Raw genomic sequence first — 15,520 nt, forward strand, 5'->3', positions numbered from 1 at the left:
TTTTTTTAATATTTTTAAAAGAATTACGTAAATAGAATTGACCACATATGAAGGTTTCAATTCATACATATTATAAAAAGGGACTTCATTTTTTTTACACAGTTTAACTTGCTGCTAAATTAAATTTTAACCCTCATAATTGTAGGATCTGGTTTGTTTGTTTGTTACTCATTTAAATAGTTATTACTCACAATGCCTGGAAACGTTTCCAAAGTGTTACCTACATTTAGATTCAATATCAGCTTATATACTTAACAAACACTTATAACAGCACTTTTTGTTTTACTGTTTTGTGGATATATGTAGCTAAAATGAAAATGCTGAAAATCCATGTCAAAAATATTATCTCTGGACTTTTATTTCCTTAAAACTTTGGTTCAGTAGTTATGTGCATACATGCTTTATATTATGTTGTTATGGGCTGAATTTTGTTCTCTCAAAATTCATATGTTGAAGTCCTAATACTCATACTTCAAAAAATGTGACTGTATTTGGATATAGGACCTTGAAAGAGTAAAGTAAAGTAAATGAGGTCATATGGGTGGGCCCTAATCCAATATGACTGGTGTCCTTAATAAGGAGAGGAGAATAGAACACAGACAACACAGACTGAGGGAGGATCATGTGAGGACACAGTGAGAAGGTGACCATCTGCAAGCCAAGGAGAGAGGCCTCCAAAGAAACCAGAATGACTAACTCCTTGATTTTGGACTTGCAGCTTCCAGAATTGTGAGAAAATAAGTCTCTGCTATTTAAGCCAATCAATCTGTGGTATTTTGTTACGGCAGCCCTAGAAACTAATGTAACAAAAATTAATTGATTACCTATTAGGTTCAAGGCACCTTGTTTGTTGCTAAGGGATAGAAACATTTGATATCCTCAACCTTGTGAGCTCACCTCTCTCCTGTGAGATAAAGATCTTATCATCTCACTTTATATAGGAGAGGAAACTGAAGCATTAAGATATCATTGAAAATTAGTTATATGACTAGTAAAGTAGCAGTGTCAGGGTTGAGTTATCATCTTAACTGTCAAACATAAATGATAACAAAAATAACAAAATAAAATACAACCTCCAATACATAGGATATTCATAAACATTAATGGATACCATGCATTTTACTTTATAAGGTAGAATCATTCGTGTGATTCAACTGTTGATATTAAGCATTACAGAGACAGAGTTCTCAAACATTTTAGGGTGAAAAATATAGAGTGATTAAATCTATTCTATATAAGAGGCCTTTTTATAAACTGGTAATGTGGTGTATTGGCCTTTGGCTATAAAGCCATGTTTGTTTTAGCACAATTAACCTAGGTTTCACTTTTCAAGAAGTGTTTACAATACAAAAATCTAATTTAAAGGAAATGACCTCACCATTTCATATTTCTGGAACTAGTTGTTTCATGAACCCCAACCTGTGTGTGAAGCCACTGGTATGTATATTCTTTACTCCTTTCTAATTTTTCATTTGCAGTGGTATCCTTGCAGATAAATTCCTCCTCCTTACCTGGGGAAGAAATATGGAATAGTTATTTGTTATTTAAAGAGATCAAATTTTGGCCAAGCAGTCCAGTCTAGGCTAACAATTTTATCACAAGAAAGAAAAAAGAAAAGATTAATTCATGGGAGCAAAATCATCTGTAAGAAAAATAATGTCACGCACTTACAGGTTAAGTATTTTTCCTGTTTGAGTTTTAAACCCACCTATTTTGAAAAACAAAGGAAAAGTTTTAATGCAACCAACATTTTATAAGGCTTGTTTTTTAATTAGAAAATGCAAAGACATTTTTGGTAGACAGTAGCATTCTAGTATAAAAAGAATATCTGTGCACTATGATGTCTCTTCAGGCTTATTTTAAGGTCCAATTTTTCTTATACTAGCCTTATCCATACGAAGAGTTTATAAATTATACTGAGGTTATTTGAAACAGAGTTTTTATTTTACATAAAGTGCAGCTTGTTTTGTGTAAGCTAATACAACATTTTAAGCTAGAAATCTAATTTATATCAGGTTTAGAGAATCTGTGGTTATGCCAGAGCAGCTATTTCAAAGACGGAGGGGGGAGCATGACAATGAAGTTGGGAGTGGAAAATATGCAAGAGGAGAAATTATGCAAGGTAAGAATGCAAGGTAACAAACATCAAAGAAAACAAAATAGAAAATAAAAAGAAAAATCCAATCCTCAGATTCAAGTGTAAAATTTACTATACATATGTTTGTGTTTTTTAAAAAATCTGCAGACATTGCTGCTATGTCAATGACATGCATTTCAGAGTTATACCGAGGGCCTGTTGGTCTAGAGCCTTCCTCCATAGACTCCATCTTTAGACTGCTTCTTTTTTGATGGCATCACTGTATTTAGGGACTTGTTAGCTTTGTAGGCCTGACTGACAGTACACCAGAGAAATGTACCTGTTGAAAACTAACTCAATGGTAATCAAACTCACAAGAATCCTATAATCTAAAACATGATATTTCAAATGTCAATTTATTACTTTAACTATTCATTCACTATAGATCATAGAAAGTTACCTTTTATTTGCAAATTATTTGGAAAACAAATGAAGCATGGTGCAAACTCTATTTTGAATGCTTGGTGCATGTGCACACACACCCTCACACATGTCCACACAAGCTTATTTGTCATTCTTAATATGTTGAGGATGATACATCTATCATTTCTTTTTTTTTCCTTAAAAATTGCTGTAGCAGTTAGTGAAATGATTCTAATTTTCAATCCAAAGAGATATTGGAGCCAGTTCTCAGGAAAGCTAAAAATCAGAATGTTTATTTCTCTAAACTCTGTGTTACTTAGTAAAGTTAACTTCCTATCAGTTTTCATGCCAACTTATGTTTCTGAAACAGCCACATCCCTTGCATCCTGAGCTTAAGCCAACTCCTCCATAGCTGCTATATTGGAAGAACAATTACTTCCCATGAGAGGAGGGGAGACCATTGAATCCATGAGCAGATACCATGTTGATAAATGGCCTTATGAGTATACAGAAACTATAAGGGACACTCAAACAAAGGGAAGATCTGGCATTGTCACACTCAGTTACCACACAGCATTAAGTCTCTTCTCCAGCAGAATCCCAGCTTTTTATCTGCCTTTCACAGTTGCCCAGATCAGATGTTGGCCCCATGTGTACAGTGACAGAAGATAGTGAGGACTCTGACCCAGATCATCAACTGAGCCCACAGTTGGAACCTTACCTCCTGTTGATATGTATCTTCTGTACAGAGAATCCTTCTGTAACAAGTGTACCTTTAGCTAAAAGTAAAAATTATCTCTTTCTTTCTGTTTTTAAAAATAGTGACATATATTTGCAATAGTCACTTTTTAAAGTACTTATTTTGGAACGTTTTCCTCAACTCTGCAATAATACTCCATAAACCCTAAGTGGTTTTACATCTAAACTCAGCCAAGGTTCTAAACAACAATCCTTGAGGAAAGATGACAAATTTCAGTGCAAGGTCCGATTCACATTAGCCATTTCACCCTAAGGTGAATAACTTTTTACCTTCTCCTCTAGTTACTCTTCTCTTTCTCCTTCCCTAATTAGATAAATTTCTTGAAATAGCAGACAAAGCTCAGTCTTTGTTGACTTATTGCTATTCATGCATCAGCCCACTGCCATGTGGCTCCCTCCCCATACCATTTCACTGGAACTGTTCACACTGAGATCACTAATACTGCTAAATCTTTGGGATTTTTTGAAGTTCTTATCTTACTGACTCCTCTATAATATTACACACTGTTGTTCACTCCTTCCTTCTTAAAAGGCTTATTTCCTTTGGATTTTGTGTCTTTGCACTCTCCTTATTTTTCTCTGACCTTTTGTCGAAACCCTATTTTCCTTCAAGGGCACCTCTTCCCTTGTCATTCCTTCCAATCTCAGCATTCTTCTCTGGGGTTCTATCCTGGCTCCATCTTTTTCTTACGCTATACTTTCCTGTATGAGGATATTCATTCAAGTTCTTCAGTCACTTCCACATCTTCTGAAACATGTATCCATCCAAAGCCTCTCCATTTAAGTATCCCAGAGATTATTTAACGCAAGTATGTAAAGAAGCTTAACCTATGTATTATCCCACCTTTTCCAAGTTCCTATAATGCTACCACCACCGTCAATGTACAACTCAGAAACCAGAGTGTTGTACTGAACCAGCATTCTTCCTCATCCTCCAACTGCATGTTTTACCTCTTAAATTCTTTTCAATCTGTCGAATCTCCTGTATTCCCATTGCCACTATTTTAATTCAGGCTACCATAATCTCTTCTGAATTACTGTAACAGCCTTTTCACTGCTTTTTTTACTTTTGGTCTTGCTCCCATGTATATATCTCCATACTGCAAATGGTCTTGATAAAAGTACAAATCTAATTGTGCTATTTCATAGGTTAAAATTCTGGTTCTCCATTGCCTTTGGATAATGTTCAATATTTTTTGGATAGCATATAGGCCTCGAATATACTTTTGGACACATCTCTTCAACTCCTGATTCAATCACCCAGATATTATAATTACTAAAAATGGTCTTTTTTGCCTATAGACCTCATGCTTGGGATTATCTACTTTATCAGTGTTGTTCCTACTTTAGGTCTTCAGGTCTCAGTTTAGAAATTGCATTCTTTGGGGTAAGCCCCTGGTCTCCCAACACTGCATTCTTTGTTCAACTTAGGTTAGAGATGTCCTCCAAAAATCCTATAGAGACCCCACAATAGGATTTATTACGTTGTATTTTACTTTCTGATTCATGTGTCTGTTTTGCCTACTAGGATAAGTCAAGTGGTACTTAGTAGGATGGTGCTCAACAAATATTGGTGAAATAAAGGAATAATTTTCATAGCTGATTAATATTCTCTCAGTGCCCTGAGAAATGTGGAGCTGGAATTTAGATTTTAGAGGAACATGTGCATTGTGGAGAATAACACATATTTAAGCATGATTAATTATTACAATAGAAATTTCAGCTCTGAAAGTCAGAATTAGATTGGGATAAAAATTGACAACTAAAGGTAGCAAATTAAAAAACAAAACAAACCAAAAAATCCTCCATCATATAAGGCTACTTTATACAACATCTACAATGTACACAATCCTAGAGGAAAGCAGTTCAGCCTTAAGAATTTCACTAAACGAAATGAAGTTTTTTTTTTAATTAATGGAAATATTTTTCTTTTCTTCATAAAGAGAAAAATAAGTGTTCATTAAGCCCATATGCTTCAAATAAATCAGTTTTCTAAATTTTCAATATAGCATAATATACGCAGGGAGATTAAGATTCAATTATCATTTGTATTTTTAATACATATGGCAGCTTTCGCCTGACTATTTTCTTTTCCCTTAATGGCCTTTCTCGGTAATATAATAACAAAATACTCTTGGTTTCATGGATGGAGATGAGTTCATTTCTTTACCAAAAGCTTTTGGAGGATATGGTTGCCGGCTGAGCAAAATGCTTTTACATGCGATGGAAATATTTTTGGTAACTTTGATAAATGGCTGGTTCTATGTATCTTATGCTGGAAATACTAAAAATATGATTTACATTATAAAGATTAAGTGGCTTGTATCTGTTTATTAAAAGAAGTTATTGCATCATACCTCACAAATAAAGTACAAATAAAATTGGGAGTCTGGCTTAAATGTTACACTAACAGAATTTGAAATTCATTAACATCTGTATAAATACTTGTTGATAGGCTGTTTATAGCTTCTTCCTTAACCAATCCAATCTGTTGTTGGAAAGTTGACAGCGCTGGCATGAAACCAATAACTCTCTAAGAGCCATTTGTGACTCTTGTGACAAGCAACATCCCTATTCTTTTAAAATATGTTTAAATATATATGTAATTGATCACTGAGGAAAAATGACTTCATGAATAAAGAAGAGGATTGTTGGTGAAAAAGTTTAAAAACAGAAATTTTGGGAATCGAGCCAAAGCTGTACGTAAGGGTCGAAGGCTAACTGCCCCACTGATCACTCCTTTACATATTTCACTATATTTTATGGCAGAGAGGGTAAAAAAAAATACTAGAATGAAAAATACTTGCTAGTTTCTGACATTTGAATTAATTTTCAAAATTTGTCTGTTTAGGACTTGGGTAGTACATAAAGTGTATGAATGACCTCTACAAAAGCAAAGAAAAATAAAAGTGAGTTACTAAATCATATCCTTAAAAATATATGGATTTTGCAGACAAAATTTTCAATGTTATGGAATTGCCAGATTTAAGTGAAACCCTCCGGAAAACAGAAACATCCTTTTACAAAGTGGGTGTAGTTGTGCTTATTAACCAGCTATAGTAAGTGTTCTGTATTCAACTTATGTATAATTCTACCTGAAAGCATATGTTTTGCCATTTGTATTGTTCAGTTGAGCTGTATCTCCTCATTAATATCTTTATAGTGAAGTACCAAATACTACATAAAGAATGGTTCTTTGGTTTATTCTGTGAGAGCCACGTAACTCAAGAAAACTGCAGTTTGTTGAAGTCAAAATGTATAATGTGTCTCCATGTTTGCTGTTAACCAGGGCTGGGACTAGGGTAAGGCAAGTTGGACAAATGAGATACTTGCCTTAGATACAAAATTTAAGGTGGTGCCAAAAAACTCATTCATCAGGGTAAACAATATTTTAAAATAAAAATTAATGCAAAATCCATTATGAACAAAATATCAAAGTTTTAAATGACAAGATCAGTAACAGCACTGTGCCAAGCTCTGCTGGAGCCTGAGGTAAAAGGAAAAATTAGTAATACTGATCCGTCTCTGCCATGGTATTGGCAGATTGGTCCATTTCTATCTAATACTAATACACATGTCAACAGGATATTCTTTTTAGAACTACCTAGTAGCTATTGTCTAAGATTGCTTTCTACTGTTTCCTGTCAATCTGGCACACCATTTAATTTTCCACTAGAAGAGGCCGTATAATTGTGACATGTGAGAGATTAGTTATAGAATGAGTTAATTCAGTCTATAAAGGAAAGGTGATACCTTATTCATCTTTCTATCTGCCTAGCAACTAACTTGCACATAGTAAGTTGACTTTTTCACTTACTAGCTGTTTAATGTTGGGAAAATTATTTACCTTCTCTCTGCGTCAGTTTTCAATCCTCTTAAAATGTGTAAAACAATAATATAAAATAATAGAACACCTATAATGCCTAACATATAGTGAGGATTTAACAACTGTAGCCGTTTTTCTATTGTTTTTTTAAACAGTGTGAAGTGAACTCCATTATGCATAGCCTTAATGTCATCTCAATTTCCATAGGCTAAGATTCAAGTACCCTGCAGTGAGACAATCTGCAGAAGTCTCTAAATCTAGGCCAAGATCAAGGTGGCAGCAGAGGAAGATTCCAGGATTAACCACAAAACTAGGCAGAACAATGTTCTGGGGTGAGTCCAGGAAGTCCTCCTTACCAGAATTCTAAATCTGTAACAGGTATTATTTAAAGGTATTTTATTTCATAATATGTGAGGATTTTAGTGTGTCTTTAATAAAGAAAAATTAATTTCCAAAAGATAAGAAGAGTACACAGCCCTAATTGATTTGAAGTTATTTCAAATAATTTTTAGCAATTGCTCAGTAATAACCATGAAGGAGGCTCCATTGACATGATTCTCTCCTGTTTCACTCTCTCAATTTAATTATCCTTGGAAAATATTCCTCTATCCAACCTAGACTCCCTCAGGGAGTGTTAATATAGTAGGTCATCCAAACTAGGGCCCACCCAATAGAATAATGGAGAGTATGATGATGTAAGTAGGTTGGCTTTCAAAATAACATGCTCATAATGGCCACATAAACGTTACTGCCACATGTTATTTGTTTGTTTTTTGGTATAGTTTTAGACTTTATGCTCCTGCCATATCTAAAAGTTTCTACTCTTTGGTAGAAAGACATCTGTAATTCTACTCATTCATGTATATTTATTAATTAAGGGACAGGTAGATGGTTTATTTCCTTTACTAGTTTCATTACAAGAGAAGCCAATAAGTGGCATGATATTGATACATTGGTGTTAGAAGCTTGATGAACCCAATTAAACATTTTTTTATATCATTGTGTGACTTTTTTCATAACTATGAAACAGAAATGCTCATAGCACATATGTCTATACATTCATAATGCATTTCTCATTGTCTATTAATTTTCTGTATCCAATGATTTCTATATTTGTCAAACTGAAGAATACAGATATACTTCTGTTACAGAGATATCACATGAAATACTGAATATATATTAAAATATTTCTTGCATTATAAAAAGCAATAAGTAAATGTAAGCAAAAATAATTTTCTTTTACAATTTGAGTGACAACACATTAGAGACTAATAAACCTGGCCCCATACTTATTGTTTTCCATAGGCAGTAATTTAAACAAGTATCCCCATAGCCTGCTGAAGATTTAAAAGTTTTCTAAGTGGATACTTCATTAATACAAAATTTTATCTTTTATTACATTATCTTTAGAAAGATAACATTTTATGTAGAAGAACTCTATTTGAAAATGGATCAGGGCCTCCACTCACGGATTTCAGTTTTAATTGAAAAGACAGGTTAAAAGCATTACTTATCCATTCACACTTTAGTGGAGACAGAAGTCGACACAGGCATTATAGGTCTTCCCTACAAAATTAATTCTTAGCTTTAAACTACTCATATAAATATTGATCTCTGAAGCTCATTTTTTGGAGTGGGAGTTGGAGTTGGAGTTGGAATTGGGGGTGGGGTATGAAGCTAGAAGGGCCCTTAATTAGGCAAGTCATCTCACTTACCAGACCCTTTGTTTTCTCATTCACGAACATAAGAAAGAAAAGCAAAACACTTCGTGACTATTCCTATCATCCTTGTGCAGGGACCATGCTAATCCCCATATCATTCCAATTTGAGTAGATGTGCTACCAACGTGAGCAACGGAAGCTCTTTTTAATCACTTTTATTTTCTCATGATATATACAATATACACAAAATATTGCACATAGCAGGTGTTTATAATTTTAAGATTTATAAATAAAATACATTATAAATATAGAAATAATTATAGGAATTATATATTACATAAATTGCATTTAAAAGATTTAAAATAATTATGTAAATAAAACTATTATAAATAACTATGTCACGTGAACCCTGCTCATTAAAAAAAAAATAGAACACCATACACTAGAAGGCCTGCTCAAAAATCCTTTACTTCTCCTGGGGCTAACCACTGTGCTGAAGTTTCTAACCTTGATTTTCCTGACTTCCTTTATAATTTTTACCACCTATGTATTAAGCAATATAGTGTAGCCTTGTTGCTTTTGAACTATACATAAATAGAACAATTCTGGAGTTATTCTTTTGTCTTCATTTATTCAATATTGTTTGTGACATTCATCTATGCTTCTGTGTTTAGATCTAATTTTTAATTTTTTATTGCTGCACTGTATTCCACTGTATGGATGTATTGAGTTTATTCACTCCATCGTTGTTGGCCACATGGGGAGTTTCCAATGTTTGGCTGTTAAGGACAACACTGCTCTGACTATCCTCGTACAAGAGCTTCTATAGGGCAAATATCTAGGAGCGTAATTGAAGGACTATATGATATGCATATCTTCAACTCTACTGTAATGTCTAATTGTTTTCCAAATGTTTATACCAAATTATATGCCAATCAGCAAAATAATAAGAGTTCCATTGGTTTACATATTGTCCAACACTTAGCTTTGTTAGGCATTGTTTCTTTTTAATTTGCAGTTTTACTTTGCATTTCTCTGCTACCAAATGATATGAAGCACCTTTTTATATGCTCACAAGTTAACTGGGTTTCTTCTTTTGTGAAACATATTTTAAGGGCTCTTGTTTTTCTTTTCCATTAGGCTGTATGTATTTTAATGATTTTTAGGAATTAGTTATATATTCTGGATATGAGACTTTTGTTAGTTAGAAGTGTGGCAAATACCTTCTCCATCTCTACAGGTTGTCATTTCACTACTATTATCACATTTTTGGATTTACAGAGATTCTTAATTTTAATGTAAATATATTTATCAACATGACCAGTACTTTTTACATATTTTTAAAGAAATAATTCCATATCATAGGTTATGAATACATTATTCTGCATTATCTTCTGCAACTTTTATATTTTTGCTTCTTACATTTAGGTCATTAATGTAGCCAAAATTCATTGTTTTAGTATAGATAATTGTTTAAGTAAGATTTATCGAAAAGTCTATCTATTCCCCACTGATTTAGAACACAATCTCTCTCATAATATCAGTTAAACATATGTGCATGGGCCTCTATCGGTTGTCATTTTCTATACTACTTTACTCTATTTCACCCTACCTTGCCCTACAATTACTAGCATACCATACCATACATCCCATCCCATCCCATCCATCCCATACAATACCATACCACATCACACTATATTCATTGTCTCATTTGCTTCAGCTCTATAATAAGTTGTGGCGTTTGGCAGCTTTGCCCACTTTATTCATCTCTGTTGAGTGTGTTTTGGCTGTTTGTGGATTTTGATTTTCCTTACAAATTTTAGATTCTGCTTGTTAACTTTCATAAACAAATACCTTTTGGGATTTAATTGAAATTGTATAGCATCTATAAGTTAATTTGGGAAGAATTTAAATCTTTGAAATTTAGTCTTCCAATTCATGTGTATATTTGCAGTTTTTCTACGACATTTTTGATAAAGTTTTATGATTTCCTCCATAAAGTCTTGCCTACTTTTTGTGAGACACATTCTTCAGTATATGATTTAAAAAAACCTATCACACATTGCAGTTTTTTTTCTTTCTCGGTTGATTTCCTATAAACTTAAGTTTAAGATTAGATTCAAGGTCAGTTTTGGTAAGTTACATTTTTCTAGGAATTTTTCATTTCCTCCAAATTTTCAAATGTATAGCCATAAAGTTGTTCACAATATTCTCTCACTACAGTTTTAAGTCTGTATCATTTGTCTTCTCACCCTGTTTTCATTCCTGATATTTCTATTTGCACTTTCTCTTTTATTTTCATGATTAGACTTGCGAGGGATTCATCAAATTAAAAAAAATTATTGTTGCATTGTTTGACATTTTTTCTATTTCATTAACTATTGCTCTGATACTACAATATGTAGATTATTTTATCGTTCAGTTATTTTTTAAAAAATTTCTTTATGATTTCCTTGACTCATGAATTTTTTAGATGCTTCTTAATTTCCAATAAAGTGAAAATTTTCTAGTAATAGTATTTCATTTATAGTTTATTAGCATTATATTCAGAAAACAAATTGCACATGATTTCAGTCTAAGTTAAAGTTTTGTAAACGTCCTGTGTGTGCTTGAGGATAATGTACATTCTCCAGTTGTTGAGTATTCTATACATGTTCTTTAAGCAAATGTTATTAAATTGGTTTATCAAATCATGTCCTTGCTGATTTTTTTTTAATTTATTATTTTGTTTTGAGGAAGATTAGCTCTGAGCTAACTCCTGCCAATCCTCCTCTTTTTGCTGAGGAAGCCTGGCCCTGAGCTAACATCCATGCCCATCTTCCTCTGCTTTATATGTGGGATGCCTACCACAGCACCGCTTGATGAGCAGTGCCATGTCCTCATCCGGGACCCGAACTGGCGAACCCTGGGCTGCGGAAGTGGAACATGCGCACTTAACCACTGTGCCACCGGGCCAGCCCCCCTTGCTGATTTTTTAAGTGCCTGTTCTACAAATTACTGAGAAAGATATATTAAAATTCTCCCAATTTAGTTTGGAATTTTCAAGTTCTCCTTGGTGCTTCTTTGGTCTTTGCTTTATATTATTAAAATTTTTTTAAATTAATAACAATTCATTTTTTATACCAGTTTTAGATTTAAAACAAAATTAGGAGGAAGGTAGAAAGATTTTTCCATATACTCCCTGCCCCTACACATGCAAAGCCTCCCTCATTATCAACATACTGCCCCCTCCCAGTGGTACATTTATTATAATCAGTGATCCTAAGTTGACACATCATAACCGCCCAAAGTCCATAGTTTACATTAGGGTTCATTCTTGGTGCTGTAACTTCTATGGGTTTGAACAAATGTATAATGGCATGTATCCATTATTACAGTAACATACAGAATAGTTTCACTGCTCTAAAAATCCTCTGTGCTCTCCCTGTTCGTCCCTTCTGCCCTGCCCCAAACCCTAGCAATACTAATCTTTCTACTGTCTCCATAATTTTGCCTTTGCCAGAAAGTCAGATAGTTGGAATCATACAGTATGTAACCTTTTCAGATTGGCTTCTTCTCTTAGTAACATGCGCTTAAGGTTCCTCCATGCCTTTTCATGGCTTCGTAGCTCATCTGTTTTTAGTGCTGAATAATATTCCATTGTCTGGATGTACTACAGTTTATCCATTCATCTACTGAAGGACACCTTGGTTGCTTCCAAATTTTAGCAATTGTGAATAAAGCTGATACAAACATCTATGTGCAGGTTTTTGTCTGGACATAAGTTTCCAAATCATTTGAGTAAATACCAAAAAGTGAGATTGCTAGGTCATTTGGTAAGAGTATGTTTAGTCTTATAAGAAACCTCCAAACTGTCTTCCAAAGTGGCTGTACCATTTTGCATTCCTACCAGCAATGAATGAGAGTTCTGTTGCCCCACATCCTCACCAGGATTTGGTGTCATCAGTCTCTGGGTTTAGGCCATACTAATAGGTGTGTAATAGTATCTCATTGTTGTAATTTGCATTTCATTGATGACATAGGATGTAGAGCATCCTTTCATATGCTTATTTGCTATCTGTATACCTACTTTGGTGAACTGTCTGTTAAGGTCTTTGGACCGTTTTTTAATCAGGTTGCTTGTTTTCTTCTTGTTGAGACTTAAGAATTTTTTGTATATTTTGGATAGCAGTCCTTTATCAGATAAGTGTTTTGTAATATGTTTTCCCAGTCTGTAGCTTGTCTTCTCATTCTCATGACATTGACTTTAACAGAACAGAAATTTTTAATTTTATTGAAGTCCAACTTATCAGTTACTTCTTTCATGCATTATGTTTCTGGTGTTGTGTCTAAAAAGTCATAGCCATACCCAAGGTCATCTAGCTTTTCTCCTGTGTCATCAAGCAGTTTTAGAATTTTCATGATTTCTTTTTCTTTTTCTTTTTTGAGGAAGATTAGCCCTGAGCTAACATCTACCACCAATCCTCCTCTTTTTGCTGAGGAAGATCCGCTCTGAGCTAATATCTGTGCCCATCTTCCTTTACTTTATATGTGGGATGCCTGCCACAGCATGGCTTGACAAGCAGTGTATAGGTCTACACACGGGATCCGAACTGGCGAACGCCAGGCTACTGAAGCGGAACTTGCAAATTTAACTGCTTTGCCACCAGGCCAGCTCCGAGGAGTTTTAGAATTTTACATTTAGGTCTGTGATCCATTTTGAGTTAATTTTTGTGAATGGTATAAGGTCTGTGTCTAGATTTATTTATTTTTTTATTTGTAGATGTCACTTGTTCCAGCACCATTTGTTGAAAAGAATATCTTTGTTCTGTTGTATTGCCTTTGCTCCTGTGTCAAAGATCAGTTGAGCATATTTGTGTGTGTCTATTTCTGGGTTCTCTATTCTATTCCATTGATCTATTTGTCTACACTTTTGCTAATACCACACTGCCTTGGTTACTATAACTTTAAAGTAAGTTTTGAAGTTGAGGAGTCTTGGTTCTCTAACTTTGTTCTTCTTCAATATAGTGTTGGTTATCCTGGGACTTTTACTTCTCCCTATAAAATTTAGAATCAGTTTGCCAATATCCACAAAATTACTTGCTGGGATTTCAGTGAATCTATAGATCAAGTTAAAAAGAACTGAAATCTTGCCAATATTGAGTCTTCCTATCCATGAACATGGAATATTTACCCATTTATTTGCTCTTTATTTCATCAGAGTTTTACAGTTTTTCTCATATAGATCTTGTACATATTTTATTAGATTTTAATCTAAGTATTTAATTTTTTTGGTGGCAGTGTAAATGGTATTGTGTTTTTAACTTCAAATTCCACTTGTTCATTGCTGTTATATAGGAAAGTGATTAACTTGTGCATATTAACCTTAGATCCTGAAACTCTGCCATAATCGCTTTACTTTAAGAAGTCTTCTTATTAATTCTTTTGGATCTTCTATATAGATGATCATGTCATTTGCAAAGACAGTTTTGTTTTTTCATTCTCAATCTGTATACTTTTTATTTCCTTTTTCTAGTCTTATTGCACTAGCTAGAATTTCCAGTACAAGGTTGAAAAGGAATGGTGAGAGGCAACATCCTTGTCTTGTACCTGATCTTAGTGGGAAAGCTTTGAATTTCTCACCATTAAGTATGATGTTAGCTGTAGGTTTTTTATAGATATTCTTTATCAAGTTGAGGAAGTTCCCCTCTATTCCTAGTTTATTCAAAGTTTTTATCATGAATGGGCAGATTTTGTCAAATCCCTTTTCTGCATCTATTGATATTATGATGTAATTTTTCTTTTTTTAGCCTGTTTACGTGATAGATACATTAATTGATTTCTGAATGTTGAATCAGACTTGCATACTTGGGATAAATCCCACTTGGTTGTGGTGTATAATTCTTTCTATAAATTGTTGAATTTGATTTGTTAATATTTTGTTGAGGATTTTTGCATCAAGTTTATGAGAGATACTGGTCTGTAGTTTTCTCTTCTTGTAATATCTTTGTGTAATTTTGGTATTAGGGTAATTCTGCTTTTGTAGAATTTGTTAGGAAGTATTCCTTCTGCTTCTATCCTCTGAAAGAGATTTTGAAAATATTTGTGTAATTTCTTCCTTAAATGTTTGGTAGAATTCACCAGGAACCCTTCGGGACCTGGTGCTTTCCCTTTTGGAAGGTGATTATCTATTGTTTCAATTTCTTTAATAGATATAGGCCTATCAGCTTATCTATGTATTCTTACGTAAGTTTTGGAAAATTGTGTCTTTCAAATTGGTCCATTTCATCCAGGTTAAAAATTTGTGGGCATAGTGGCTATCATTGCATACCTTTATCGTTCTTTTAATGTCCATGGGATCTGTAGTGGTGTTTCCTCTTTCATTTCTAATATTAGTAATTTGTGTCATCTCTCTTTTTTTGCCTTAGTTAACCTGGCTACAGGCTTATTGATTTTTATTGATCTTCTCAAAGGACTAGCTTTTGGTTTCATTGATTTTCTCTATTGATTTCCTGTTTTCATTTTCATGATTTCTTCTCCAACTCTTATTATCCCTTTTCTTCTGCTTACTTTGGGTTTAAGTTGCTCTTGTTTTTCTAATTTCCTAAGGCAGAAACTTAGATTATTGATTTTATATCTTTCTTCTTTTCTAATATACGCATTCACCACTATAAATTTCCCTCTATCCACTGCTCTTGCTGCATCCCACAAATTTTAATAAGTTGTGTTTCCATTTCATTTTCATTTAGTTTAAAAGTTTTAGTTCAAAATATTTTTTAATTTCTCTTGAGATTT

General features: G+C 33.6%; 1 protein-coding gene and 1 non-coding gene across 3 annotated transcripts in view; both read right to left on the reverse strand.

Moving 5' to 3' along the window:
• The window catches only part of LRRIQ1 (leucine rich repeats and IQ motif containing 1), a 225,161-nt gene that overhangs the window by 31,723 nt on the left and 177,918 nt on the right, over positions 1–15,520 (reverse strand). For both annotated transcript variants that reach the window (XM_070507201.1, XM_070507200.1), the window contains one exon: positions 1,379–1,511. In XM_070507201.1, coding sequence (XP_070363302.1) covers positions 1,379–1,511 — 133 coding nt within the window. The remainder of the gene's footprint in view (positions 1–1,378; positions 1,512–15,520) is intronic.
• LOC123283587 (U6 spliceosomal RNA) lies at positions 8,836–8,939 on the reverse strand. Its single transcript, XR_006524269.1, has one exon. It is a non-coding gene; the product is annotated as a U6 spliceosomal RNA (small nuclear RNA).

This window comes from Equus asinus, chromosome 4 (assembly GCF_041296235.1).
Source record: "Equus asinus isolate D_3611 breed Donkey chromosome 4, EquAss-T2T_v2, whole genome shotgun sequence".
Lineage (NCBI taxonomy): Eukaryota > Metazoa > Chordata > Mammalia > Perissodactyla > Equidae > Equus > Equus asinus.